General features: G+C 40.0%; 1 protein-coding gene across 11 annotated transcripts in view; it reads right to left on the bottom strand.

Annotated features, from left to right (window-relative positions):
- ptprda (protein tyrosine phosphatase receptor type Da) overlaps positions 1-13,769 on the bottom strand; it is a 622,540-nt gene that overhangs the window by 70,366 nt on the left and 538,405 nt on the right. For all 11 annotated transcript variants that reach the window (XM_078570553.1, XM_078570552.1, XM_078570557.1 and 8 more), the window contains one exon: positions 3,507-3,630. In XM_078570553.1, the coding sequence (XP_078426679.1) occupies positions 3,507-3,630 (124 nt within the window). The remainder of the gene's footprint in view (positions 1-3,506; positions 3,631-13,769) is intronic.

Raw genomic sequence — 13,769 nt, 5'->3', positions numbered from 1 at the left:
AACAGTGATAGAGTTGAGGCAGGTGGTGAGGTAGTGCTGGATTTCAGCAGCGTACATGTGAAAACTAATGCTGTGCTTCAGGATGATGTCACTGACGGGCAGCATGTAGATGAGAAACAGGAGGGATCAAGGATAGATCCTTAAGGGACACTGATATTAATGGTGTGAGAACGGGAAGAGAAGCCATTGCAGGTAATTCTCTGGCTACGATTAGATAGATATGAATGGAACCAGGTGAGACCAGTTCCATCCAGCTAGACAACAATGGAGAGCCATTGGAGGAGGGTGATGTGGTCAACCGTGTCAAAGGCTGCAGGCAGGCTGAGAAGGACAAGGAGGGAAAGTTTACCTTTGTTAAAGCCACATAAGCTGCCATTTGTGACTTTGTTAAGAGCTGTTTCAGAACAGTGGCAGGGGCAGAAACCTGATTGGAGGCATTCAAACCTGGAGTTCCGGGAAAGATGGAACGAATTTCTGAGGCAACAGTGTGTTGGAGGGCTTTGGAGAGGACAGGGAGGTTGGAGGTAGGATGGCCGTTTCTAGGGACAGTGGGATCAAGGGTTGTTTTATTAAGGAGATGGGTGATGATGGCATATCCAAAGGAGAGAAGGACAAGACCAAAAGAGAGAGAGAACCATTTACAATATCGGCTAATGTGGGGGCCGGGAGAGGAAGTTTAAATATTTTAAAAGATAATCTTAAAATTTAAAATTATTTTAATTAAGATCGCCTTTCAGCCTTCGCTGTTCAATGAATTGCAGGTACTCGGCATGTCATTCATTCAAATTTTGCATTTGAGCAGGGAGTAGGATGGAGTCTATTCTTTGCTAATACACCAGAGGTCATGGCAATTCAAATCCAACTCAGTTGCAATATATCTAGAACTTGCGAATATATTTTTAATTTGAATTTTAACAAGGATATTTAACTGACAAGGATTTCTATTCTGTTTGTCCAGGTACATTGTTTCAGGCTGTCAGAGTGATGAACATTCTGTTTAGCACACGGATGAGATGTTAGGGATTAATCAATTCAAATATAATTACTATTTCAGTTGATTTCAGTACCAATAATGAAATGCCTTGTTTATTGTAAATGTTTGCAGAATAACAATGACTTGAGAATGTGCAATTAAACATAGTTATTTGCAACACGTACCCTAAACGTTAAATTTATCTATAATTAATCCTGGTAGCTTTGAACAGAATACAATGTTATTGAATTCAATAATACAATTTTGTATACAATAACCAATCAAAAACGCTAATTATATATGCACGCTCTGTAAAAGGCAAACTGTGAACAAGGCTCTGATGAAGGGTCTGAACCAAATTTTAAACATCTTTTTTCTTTTCTGACATTGATGGACTTGGTATCTTTCCAGCATTTTCTATTCTTACATTACAATAGTCTATTAGTGCATACAAAGAAAGACTCACACTAAACATCTAAAGCTACTATCCATGTGCACTAAATTAATTTTATGCAGAATAAAAAATACATTCTAGTTGTACATGCACTCAGATTATTACAAAAAGTACTTACAGCTGTACATATGCATTATAAAATGCCCTACTTTTGCTTCTACATCCTTGTAAATGTAATGGCGGCAAAACACCGGTATGTTTAGTTATTGTTGTACACCTATATACACTCTGTACATAAACATTTTACTTACATTCTGATGGTACAGTATGTACCAAACCTGCAATGCAATTGTACATATACAGCCTTACTGCTTCCACATCCTAAAGAATTTACATTATATTTTATACATTGTAACTGTATAGTACTTGCTTTATTTTGTTTAAGATCGGGAGACTTCTGTTATCAGAGGAGTTTTATCCTCCATTGACTCTGGTTGACCAATCTTAATTGTAGCTGAGTGGGTATCATTGGCCACAAAATACTGCTGGAGTGCAGTGGTTGGTCGTCTTCCCTCTGGTGGTTCTTCTGTATTGGGAAAAAATTTGACTCTGCTTCTTGCTTCCCAGGGCAGAATTTAACAGTGACAGAGGTGGGCCCATCCACCAGCTGCAGAGGCAACACTGCTGCAGCCATTTCTGGGATCCCCGTCGGGATTAGATCCAATAAGGCAGTCTGCTGGCTGCCGTTGGGGTCCCTGGCTTCTGCAGGGGGAGTTTCCTGCAGCAATTTCTCCTGAAGTCCAGATGTCCTGCCTCAGAGAGCTTCCAGCCAATCAGAGGCCAGGGATTCTCCAGTACCAGCAGCACCCCTGGGAGCGGTGGCCACTGCTTAAATTGCATTAGGCTCAAGGATAAAGATTGTTGCTGGAGCCCCAGAGTGCAGGTCAGTGGGGGAATCACCATTGGGGTTGGGGTCTCTTTATATGGGTCCCTTCCTTGCCGCCGGCAGTCCCTATGTTCGGCTGTTGGGTACAGGGTGCCCATGAATGAGGGAAACCTCCCCTCTGCCCCCTCACCAGGCATGTCTGCCAGGGTTTACCTGGCAGTCTGTCCAGATGGACATGGCCCTCGCCTGCTGCTGCTGGCTGAATACCAAAGGTGGAGCGATGAGGCCTTTAAGTGACCACTTAAGGACTTCAATTGGCCTCCAGGTAGGAAGGCAATTCTTGAACCTTCATGCTCCGGACTTAATTAGGGGAAGTCAACGGGCTCTTCATCCCCAGCATTCCCGCCCCATTATACGGTTCCACTGCCTTCCAGCCCACTCTAGGGTGGGGGGGGGGGGGGGGGGGGGGGGGGGGGGGGGGGGGGGGCGGTGGGGGGGAGAGCAGTAAATTCTGCTCCCGGTATCTGAATATCTGAATATGTTAAGTTCACATCATGAGAATCCACACCACACCAGTTTCCAATGCACTGTACCATCATGTCAGCCAAGTGCAAACACAATTCTCTCTATTACCTACTGACATAAAAATGAACAGGTCTCAATCATGTTTATTTTACTTTTTGAACAAATTGTATTTGCGAGCTGACAGCGATTCATTCAGATATTTTTAGATACAACTCTGTGCATCCCTCAAATAAATTCATACATTGTTTCCTTCTCACCTTTTACAAATATGTTATTAGTAAGCTGACAGTCTTATTCTGTCATTGTGTGTCAAGACTTCAGATGATGAGGATGCAGGGTCACCTTCAATTACCAGGTACACCAGAGCTGAAATTTCACAAATTCTTTGAATTTTAAGATTTTAACATGCGCTGGGGGTATTACTTCACCATCTCTGCTTGGGTAGTAAACTGGTGGAGCAAACTGCCTGCCTGTTACCAACCACGCTGAATTCAGAAATCAGTGGAAATGAAATTTGAGTGGGTTCCTTAACGGGCAGATGATGCAGTCACCAGGTTACCGTCCAAAGTAAAAAAGACCAGATTGAGATCACCAGGGTCGTTCCTGAAGGATGAGGTGAAAATTTTGAAGCCCCAGTTAAACTTTTATAATTATCAAATTTCGTGTAATTGCCTGGAGCTGTTGAGTTCAAATTTTCACAAGTGTGCCATTTTAGAGACTTCACTTACCATCAATTGCAGATAGGAGAACCCGTGAATGGTCATATGCAATTACATTTGCATATCTATTCTTTGGTTTGTTGACTTCCATGTTTGAATGTTCCCATGTAAACTGCTGGCCAGGATCAATTGACTAGATTGAGGGAGAAAAAAAGAGAAATCCATTATAGCAGGGACAACGTTATTTCCGATGCTTACTATTCTTGATTAAGGGAATCATCCTCATGGCTACTCAGAACATTTTTACTTAACAGTACTTTTTGCCTCCAAGTTCCATTACACAGTCTTATATTTCTGCAATAAAAAAAAGGACAGAGGGCTAAAAAGCAGATTGAAGCCTTTCACAGTTCTGGACATTCAGAGACTCTCAGAAGAGCTCCAATTGCTGAATTGATGCGGAAGTGTTGCTTCTGCCTGTTTATACTGAATTGAACTTGTTTACCATGTGTGGATGTGCCATATTGACTCTAAACAGTCAACAGCTGGAATTTACCTCCAAGTAGTTTTTATTTAAGAGGCATGAATATTGTTATTTATAATATCACTATTTTTGGGACTTTTTTGGCTGTCAGGTCATCTTTCCAACAGTTCTGTGCATGGCTATATCAGCAAACGAGTCAAAACTCTGTTGACTACTGAATTACAGCTGCAATATATACACATACATACACATATATGACTGTTCAATACTTCCAGTGCTACAAGAAAGAACATATTTTCCCTGTATGTAAAAGTAAAGTTGAAAATATTTGGTCATTAAGAATATTGGGCTATTTAGTAAAGTAATCTTAAACAGGGGAAAATATACCCAAATGTCATCACACTTATTACACTTATTATTGGAAACGGAATTATATTGGTTAACAAAAACACAAGCCAAGCCTCAGATCCCACTCAGTGAAACAAGTAATTGGAAAGTAATGAAAACAACTTATACTTTTGGTGTTCTATCACTGTAAAGCTACAGTGGCTTGTCTCTTATATTACTCGTGTGACCTCGTAAAAATAATGTGAATTTATTTGGGACAGCAGCAACCTTAAATAACCTTCTTGTATCACTACAAATAATTACATGGAATTGAATCAGGCTGTAGTTAAAAGTCAACAGAAGGTCAACACCAGCTTTTTAAATCATTTACTTGTGACCAAACAGCCACAGAATGTGGTTCTTATTCGTGGCAGGTCCTTAAGTCTTCATTATGTACACAACTACATCTGAGTAAATCACAAATATGGCAACCCTCTTTATTAATTTTTCAGGGTCACTGGCATTATAGGGTGACCTCTCTGCTGAAAGCAGTAATCTATTGTATAGGCACAAATCCAACTTTCCTATAATGAAAACACACGCAATGCAATTACTTGCTGCTGTAAAACCCTGGCCAATAGTTACAAACAAAACAATACAATGCAGAGTAAAGCACAATGTACAGCACTTATTCAAATCCTTCATCTTTATAGGGATAAAAAAGATATTAAATCCTATTTTCACACTCATTGACCACAAGTCCCTACAGAAGCTCCATCATTTATTCAGGCCACTGATGATCTCAAATATATTAATGGCATTGTGCGACTGCACTAAATAAATTTGTTCTGTTCTGACGGCTGAAGATCAAAAGGAAAATAATTAAGCCAAACCATAAATTCAGAGTAGCATAATTTTCTCTCCAGTAAAGGAAATTACAAAGAAATATGGGGACAAGACGACACTTTGGTAAATGCTATACATCTCTAGTCCACATTATCTTCCCAATGGTGCCTATTAAAATAAATCTCCAACTGCAATACCATAGCAGTGGACTCAAAGTCACAACTATGTCTAATAAAACCCACAGTGAGTTGCCTGCAGCACTAATAATGAGCCACAGAATCCTTCTGTCACTTGATGAGATATTGTTTTCTATGACAGATGACACAAGGTCCCTCATTTCAGTGTTCTGTCACTTTACTTAGTGGAATTTTCACTCAACAACCTCAGTTTAATGAAAAACAAACACATCAACTCAATGCGCAAAACCTCATTTCTTAACCATCAAAATCACTGTGTAGATGTTGTCAGTAATGACAGAAATGGCATAATTTCAAATGAGACTGGGTTAAAAATATTCCCAATAGTTAGAGCACTGACATTGCACAGTTCAACTTCAAAGTATCATCACTTGGTACAAGGCATGGAGGCAAATGTTAACCTACCATTCCAGTACATAGTCTAGCCCTCTGAACCCGTCATAAAAGACCAATGGATGCAGAGAAACGTTTAATGGTATCCCTAACTTTAGCAACCTTGAGAAAATCTGAAACCCACTGAAGTTGCCAGTGGGCATCTGAAGTGCACCCCTAATCCTCTGGACAAATGCGCCCTTGAATAATTGCCTCAGTTATTGTGAATGCAACAAACACCTTACAGAATACCTTAATGACTATTGATCATCATTAAGACAGAGAATATCAATGTAAGACAAGTGCCACAGCAGCATTTCCTCCCCATACAAAACTTGTATTGTTTGGATGAACCAAAGCATTGCTTGAATTTCTAGCCATGATTTTTTAAAATTATCTTATGTAAAGCTTAGTGACTTACATGTGCTATTATTATTCCTATCTACATATGTAATGAGGTTTAACAAAATTAAAGATAGTCCTAAATGAATACTCAACATTGTGACATCTGCACATGATAATCATTCAAAAAGCCTATGACTGAATTACCAAAGGTTGAATTGAAAGTACTTATTATTTTTCTTATCGCTGTTTTCCCTTCCACACCATCTTCCTTCCTCAGGGTAAGCAGATAAATAGATTTTGTAGTCTACCTTAACATTTCATGACACTGTTGATCCACAGAGACTGGTAAGAGGCTTTTATCCGTGACTTCATGAAGTAATTATGTAAGTACATAAAAAAGGCTCCCTAATGATTCATTGAGTTTAGTCAGTGTGTAGCAGACATACAGACTGGAAAGATTGCAGGTACCATCCTCAGTCAGAGCGGTACAGGTGACTTCAATGACCTTAGCTTAAGAAGGAGAAATCAAGCAATGTTTTATCCAGGGACTCATGTAGGAAGTGCATGCGTGCACATATGATCCAGTTCAGCTTTGACTGACCAGATCCTGGAGTCAAATAACCTACGACAAGTCACTGGAACTGGATAGATGAAGGTAAATTTACCGCAGAAAGGAATTTGTGCCTTCAGAACTGGGTAAGGCAGGATATGGAGGAGGAAATAAACAAATTATTAACACTAGGTTACCTCTAATACTGAACAATCCAGCTCAGCATCAACAAAGTGTGACATTATTTTAGCGCTAAGAGATCCTTATTGTCAATTTGCGATGCTCTCTCTATGGTGGAACAGGGGTGAGTCAGACAAGAAATTCCACAGCACAGGGCAAAACTCAGTAGTGTACTCTAAGGTTGGAGCTAATACTTTTTAAAGTATATAGTAGTGTATCTAAAAAATTACAAATTGCTTAACATTTTGTGGCATTGTATTATACCTTGTTACTCATCATCCCTAGCAAAGGTACGTGAATGACCTGGTGCTGGTCTATACCAGTGCACATTGTAACAAACCAGGTGTATCAGAGCAACATAAATTGACTTAGCCTTTAGTTTTACCTCTGGCCATATTGCTGTGTATCTAGCTCCTCCTTAGTTCCTGCCAGGAAGGTAATGCCCGAGATACGCATCTACAGTATGGACAATCATGATCCTGGCACTCCACACACAGTCCATTGGCACTACACTGTTTTGAGGAAATGCATCACGTCTACAATGCACTTCATATAATTCATGTTGCCCTTTCACCCGAGTAATGCATTCTTCCATTCATTTGTGTGTAACCTATGAGAAACTGTTACAGGTCAGATGCCCAGTGAAATGTGATACTATATAATGTAGACAAAGAATGTCCCAAGTTAATGATTGACAAGTTACCTCATCACGACTGAACTACAGTGAGGACACTAGCATTGAAATAAGGCTTATGAGGATGGGTAGAGGTTTCTGCCCATGATTTCTATGTAGTGGCAAAGCTGAATAGTATATGTGGAAGGGGTGATTCTCCAACTTTCTGATCATTTGGGGAGCCTCAGCTTCCAACAACATATACTAGAAAAGTATGGTGGACACTGTGTATGATGTTCTCATTTTGCTCAGCCAGCTGGTGAAGTTTTAAATCAGATAGTGAACTAGGAATATTTTCTGTGTAGCTGTTGTGTTATTATCACAGTAGAGAGCAGTAAGGTGTTTATTTATTTATTTTTAGAATCCAAAACCCAGTATTCACTAAAAGAATGAAACCACAAGGTTCAAGGTTTAAATTAAAAGAATTTTACTACACAAAAATCAAAGAACATTTATCTCCCAGGCAGCTTGGACACATGATCAGTTCCTGGGAGCAGGGTGCTTTACAAGAAATCTTTCACAGAAATCTTGATGTTAAAGGGGCCATCATTGCAACATAAAACATAGTTTTCTCTCCCCAAAAGCACATGTGCCATCACAGTTGGCTGTAGTTAAGATTGGGCTCAGCTATGACAGCCCCTCCTGGTTGAATAACAACTGTTTGAGCTCATAAATAAAGTTGGCCATTTACAAATATACCCTAGCTCATAAGAAATCCTTGCAGATGAAAACACACAATTAGATTTTCTCTCTTATAAATATGTTGCATTTTTGCAATTTCAAAAAAAAGGCATGTTTGTTCCAGGAGGAAATAAATAAACAGTTCTCCACTGGGTTGCGCAGACAACTTGCAAGGTACCCAAATATTGGCAAAAACACTAAGTCACTTATCTATCTCTCCCATATTTATTTAACTTTACATTAAAAGTTTAACATGTTGGTGGATTGGGCAGACAAGCACCAGAATAAGGCTCAATGCAGAGAAGTGTGAGGTGACTCATTTTGGCAGGAAAAATATGGTGAGACAGTATAACATAAAGGGAGAAACTGTAGAGGTGGTGCAGGAACAGAGGGACCTTGGTGTGTGTGTAAATATATAAAAAATATATGTACATACATATAAGTCATTGAAGATGGCAGAGCAAGTTGAGAGAGCAGTTAATAAAGCATATACTATCTTAGGCTTTATTAATAGGGGCATGGAGTACAAGAGTAAGGAGGACACGTTGAACTTGTATAAGACACTAGTTAGGCCTCATCTGGAGGACTGCGTCCAGTTCTGGCTGCCATGCTTGAGGAAGGATGTGAAGGCATTGGAGAGAGTACAGAGGATATTCACAAGAATGATTCCAACTGTAGCTATGAGGATAGATTGGAGAGGTTGGACTGTCTTTCTTGAAGAAAAGAAGGCTGAGAGGAGACTTGATGGTGATGTTCAAGATCCTGAGGGGTACGGACAGGGTAAATAGTGAGAAATATTGCCAAAAGGAGTAAAGTGATGTGAGGAAAATTGTTTCACCCAGAGGGTGGTTGGAGTCTGGAACAGACTTCCTTAAAGGGTAGTGGAGGCAGGTTCGATTGAGGTATTTAAATGGGAATTGGGTTGCTATCTGAAAAAAGAGGATATGCGAGGCTACGGAGCTAAGGCAGGGAGTGGGACTAGGTAGAATGCTCTTTCAGCGAGCCAGTGCAGACTTGATGGGCTGAATGGCCTTCTGCACTGTAAAGATTCTGTGATCTTTAGCTTTTCTTATTATATTAAAATTACGTTTAAAATCCTTCACTCATCTGATTATTTTTATTTCTTCTGGATCTCTTCCTCCAATTTGAAATTGGGAACAAATTTAGGAAAAAGGGATTTTACTCTTGGAAGGGTTTTTCTTGGGTCCAGGCTTGAATGGTTGAATCATAAGTGTGATGAGATTATTTTGGCAAGCCAAAGCCAGATAATGCTTTGTCAAGAAGTAAACTCAACCATAGCAAAGGAGAATTAACAGCTTTGCCCTGAATCCCAGGGATAATTCTTCAAGATTCCACTTATTTTAACAGTCCAATTAGAGAAACTGAAATCAATCATTGACTATTATCTCCCATCATTTAGCCAATTGAGTATTGTAATGGAATCCATGGTTTGCAGAGTCTGGGGGGGTGACTGGGCGGCAGTGAAGGCCCTGTTCCCAGTTTCAGCAATGTTGATGGCTTTGTGAAGCATGCCTTTGAGAGCAGTGTTTTGGCCATGGAGGCCTCCAATGGATTTCAGCAACTGGGTGAAGAGTTTGATTTTTCCTCCAAGTTTCACTGGATTTCAGGCATTCTGTGACACATGGGCTGATCGACTCCTGAGCTGTGTGGGTCAGCTTGTGCAGTGCCACAGCTCCTGGGCTACACTAGGGCTGCAGCAGGGTGACAGAACTGGAGGACTCGCTGATGTCATAAGGCCTGCGAAACGTGACCCGGGGTGCAGTGTGAAAAGGGGCCTATGTGACCAGGTTTATGAGGAAGAAGGCTCAGAAGAGGAAGTAGCATAGTGCAAAAAAAGAAACACAAGGGCTGGATTCAGGAGCGGTTTCAGTTACTTTAAAGGAACTGATTGACCACAACAGGCGATGAAGTACATAGTGTTGTCACTGGCGGTTCGGATAAAAGTAATAGTGGTGGATCTATGCCGCCATGAGCAGAGCTGAAACGGATCTGGAGAAGTGTGCCATTTTGTTGAAGGTTGCCCCTGTGGAACTCAGGTTGCGGGGGAGTTGCTGTCAGATGGAAATCAGTGGCTAAATCCTTGAAGAAAAGGAACTGGAATTCCATGTATGGAAGATCAGAACTTTGAAGCTGAAATTGGTGCCATATAGGCTGAGTGGATTGCCTGATAATTCTGTGAGATTAAACTTTATTGTATCTGCTACTTAATGCATAAATTATTATTTATATTTACAATGATTTGTCTGTTAACTGATGTTGATTCTGGTATAATTGTTAAAGCAACAGTTATAAAAATAGAGGTGAAATCTTGTCCATTGTTTTTTCATTGGAGTCATTCGGTAAATTTGGTTCTTTTGGTGATCACCACAGGAATTGTAACAGTATCCAATTTACAACTTCCTTCTTTATCCCAGGAACTTTTCTTTTAGACACAGGTCTGTTGTGGAGCCCTAATCGTGTCTTCCAAAAATTCATGTATATAGCAAGGTAGCTTTCATCTTGGGTGGGAGCTAAAACCCATTGTATACCCTATCCAATTGTCCTTTCCAGTGAAGCTGACAGATAGAAAAACCCAATCTGTTCAATGTTTCCCACTGGGGAGTTTGGTTAAAATTGTCCCCACTGAATCTAACCAAGACTCACACTTATTCTTTTCTCCCATTTTTAAGTTGAAGAACAAATGATCAGTGACGAGGGCAAGATTGTAAACTGCCTGTTTTCCTCTGTTATTTATTGTACTCTTTTAATGCAAAACACACTTACTGCATTTTGACTGACAAAATTGAACTATTTAAGAAATTATATTCCTCAGAAGTTAGCCTTCAAACATTCATAGTTTATTTCAATTCAAAACTGAGGACAGTTCATAAATCATGGAGATAAGTGCCTTCTGTGATTAGTATAGTGCATTTGTAACAATTTGGCACTTATTCAGGTATGGCTTTAATTTCCTGACAGGATTGAACAATTTGACTATAATCAATTGTAAGTAAAGCCAAGTAAATAACACAATGTCACATTTTGCGAAAACAGAAATGAGGCAAAGTTCACCCACGTAGCAGAAGAGAGTGACGGCATACGAACAAACAATTAGGAGCAGGGGTAGGCCATTCGGCCTTTGAGTCTGTGCCGCCATTCAATAAGATCATGGCTGATCTGATTGTAACCTCAACTCCACATTCCCGCCTATCCCCAATAACCTTTCACCCCCTTGATTACCAAGAATCAATCTACCTCTGCCTTAAAAATAGTGAAAGACTGCTTCCACCGCCTTTGGAGGAAGAGAGGTCCAAAACTCTCAATGCTTTGAGAGAGGAAAAAAAATCTCCTCAACTCTGTCCTAAATGGGGAACCCCTTATTTTTAAACTTTGGCCCCTAGTACGAGATTCTCCCACAAGAGGAACCATCCTCTTCACATCGACCCTGTCGAGACCCCTCCGGATCTTAATATGTTTCAATCAAAGCACCTCTTACTCTTCTAAACTCCAGCGTATACAAGCGTAGCCTGTATAAGCAAGAGCACTGCAATTTATTGAGAGTTTTGGTGGGAAAGTGAATCTTTCTGTGTCCTGGCTATGTCCTTATACCGAAATCTAAAGCACATTCAAGTGTGCATTGATCAACACAATGAGGAAAGGAAGTTCATTAGAAAAGGAGTACTGTCATTGTGAACGTTAACGTTAATTCCTATAATTAAAAAAGTAGCAAGAACAAGTCCATGGAATTATAGACCAATTAGCTTAATGTCGGTGGTAGGTAAGGCAATTAAATATTTGCTTGAAGATGTGATAGAGAAACATCCAGAAACAAAATTTAATAAACATTAATTAGCACGGATGTCAAAACAAAAGGTCATGCATGATTAACTCTTTGAATTGATTGATGAAGCAACAAAAAGGGTAGATATGAGTAAATCAGTAGATGCAATATATATTTGATTTTCATAAAGCCTTGATAGGATATCACATAGGAGACTCACGACTAAAGTCCAAACATGCAGAATTGGGGAAAAGCAGCAGTATGGGTAGCAAACTAGCTACAAAACAGAAAACAGAGAGCAGAAGTTCAAAGTATTGGCCTCAAGTTTGTGGGCTGGTTTGTTCTGCAGAGTTTGCCTGAAATTGGTTAAGGCAGCACAAAAGATCAAGGAATTTCAAGCGCAAATTCAATCTGGGTCAAGGTTCCGCAATCTTTCATGCTAGTTTAAAAAGCATTGTGCTAGAAGCTGGTATTGCCAAATATCTGGCTCCATGTCCCTAGGTTGAATTAATCACCCGGACGAGTTTCCACCAATTGTGCCCATAATTGGGCCTTCGAGGAGGCTCTTAAAATTGAACATTTCTTTTAGACTTAATGACACTAGTAGGCAGATATTAAAAGCTTTTAAGGATTTTCTTTTAAATTTACCAACAAACTGACTACTGCACACCTACGTACGTATTGAAGTGATTTTCAATTATTTCAAACCAGGTTACTGGTGGAGGAAATTTTGATTAAAAATGGTTAATTTGTTGATAAATACATTTTGAGCAGCATTAATAAAAGGGCGCCAGGTTTATCACTCTTGAAAATACAAAGGAATGTCTTTTAAGGCATTTTTCTTTCAAAATGACATTTTAAAATGCTTTGCAATGCACTGGTTCATGATAGAGTTTATGTTCATCAATAAAAAATGAATGAGCAGAAACTTAAGCAAAGTAAACACTTCTGAAAACTAAAATGATTTTGAGTGCAATTTGCCCCTGGTCACTGATTGCATTAAAAGCTGGAACTCTTGGCCTATTCAGACAGAAGTACTGGGTGGTGTGTGGCAGTGGTGCTCCACCATGATCGGTACTGGGACCAGTTGTTCACCAGTTGCATAAATGATTTGGACTCAGGAATTGTAAACACAATTTCAAATTTAGCAGGAGACACCAAATTGGGAAGTGTAGTTAATACAGAAGAGGAGTGCAACAAAATAAAGGAATAAATCTGAACAAAGGGTATGTAACTGGCAAGTAAACTTCAGTATGGATAAGTGTGAGGTGGTACAAATTGGTAGGAAGAATAAGCAGAACATGGACGTCTTGGAAAATGAGGGTCTAATTAGGTTGATGAGCAGATGAATCTGGAGGTACAGATACAGAACTCACTAAAAGCAGCAATACATGTTAAGCAGACTATAAAAATGCAAACAAAACACTTAGGCTGAGATTTTCCAGTCCCGTTTGCAGCAGGAAACATCATGAGCATGATGGGAAATTTGGAGAAGCAGCCAAAAGTCCATTGACTTCCGGCAGGAATTTCCGGGTCCGGGCCAGAAAATCCCAGCCTAAGGCTCATTTCTAGAGAAATAGAACTCGAAAGCAGGGATGTTTGGTGGAATTTATTGACATAGATCCGCTTGCGGTTGGTGGGGTGGGGTGGGGGTAGCAGCATGTCTGCTTGTTACAGAGGTGAGCTTTCCTGTGGCTCTTTGATTCAGCCGTGCCATTAGCATTCCGCTTCCGGCATTCCCAACCAAACACAGAGTACAAGAATGATGATGCCCTGCACCTGTTCAATGGAAGAGTTTCTAGTTAAGGGCACCCTGGCAGGGGTCAGAGTGGCTGAATTCTACATTCCTGAGGATTCAGCAACCACAGAAATAGAAAGATGATGTGTAAAGGCTGCCCC

Source organism: Cetorhinus maximus, chromosome 2 (assembly GCF_964194155.1).
Source record: "Cetorhinus maximus chromosome 2, sCetMax3.hap1.1, whole genome shotgun sequence".
NCBI lineage: Eukaryota > Metazoa > Chordata > Chondrichthyes > Lamniformes > Cetorhinidae > Cetorhinus > Cetorhinus maximus.
The sequence above is the reverse complement of the archived record's forward strand: the minus strand, read 5'-3'. Positions and strand labels throughout refer to the sequence as shown.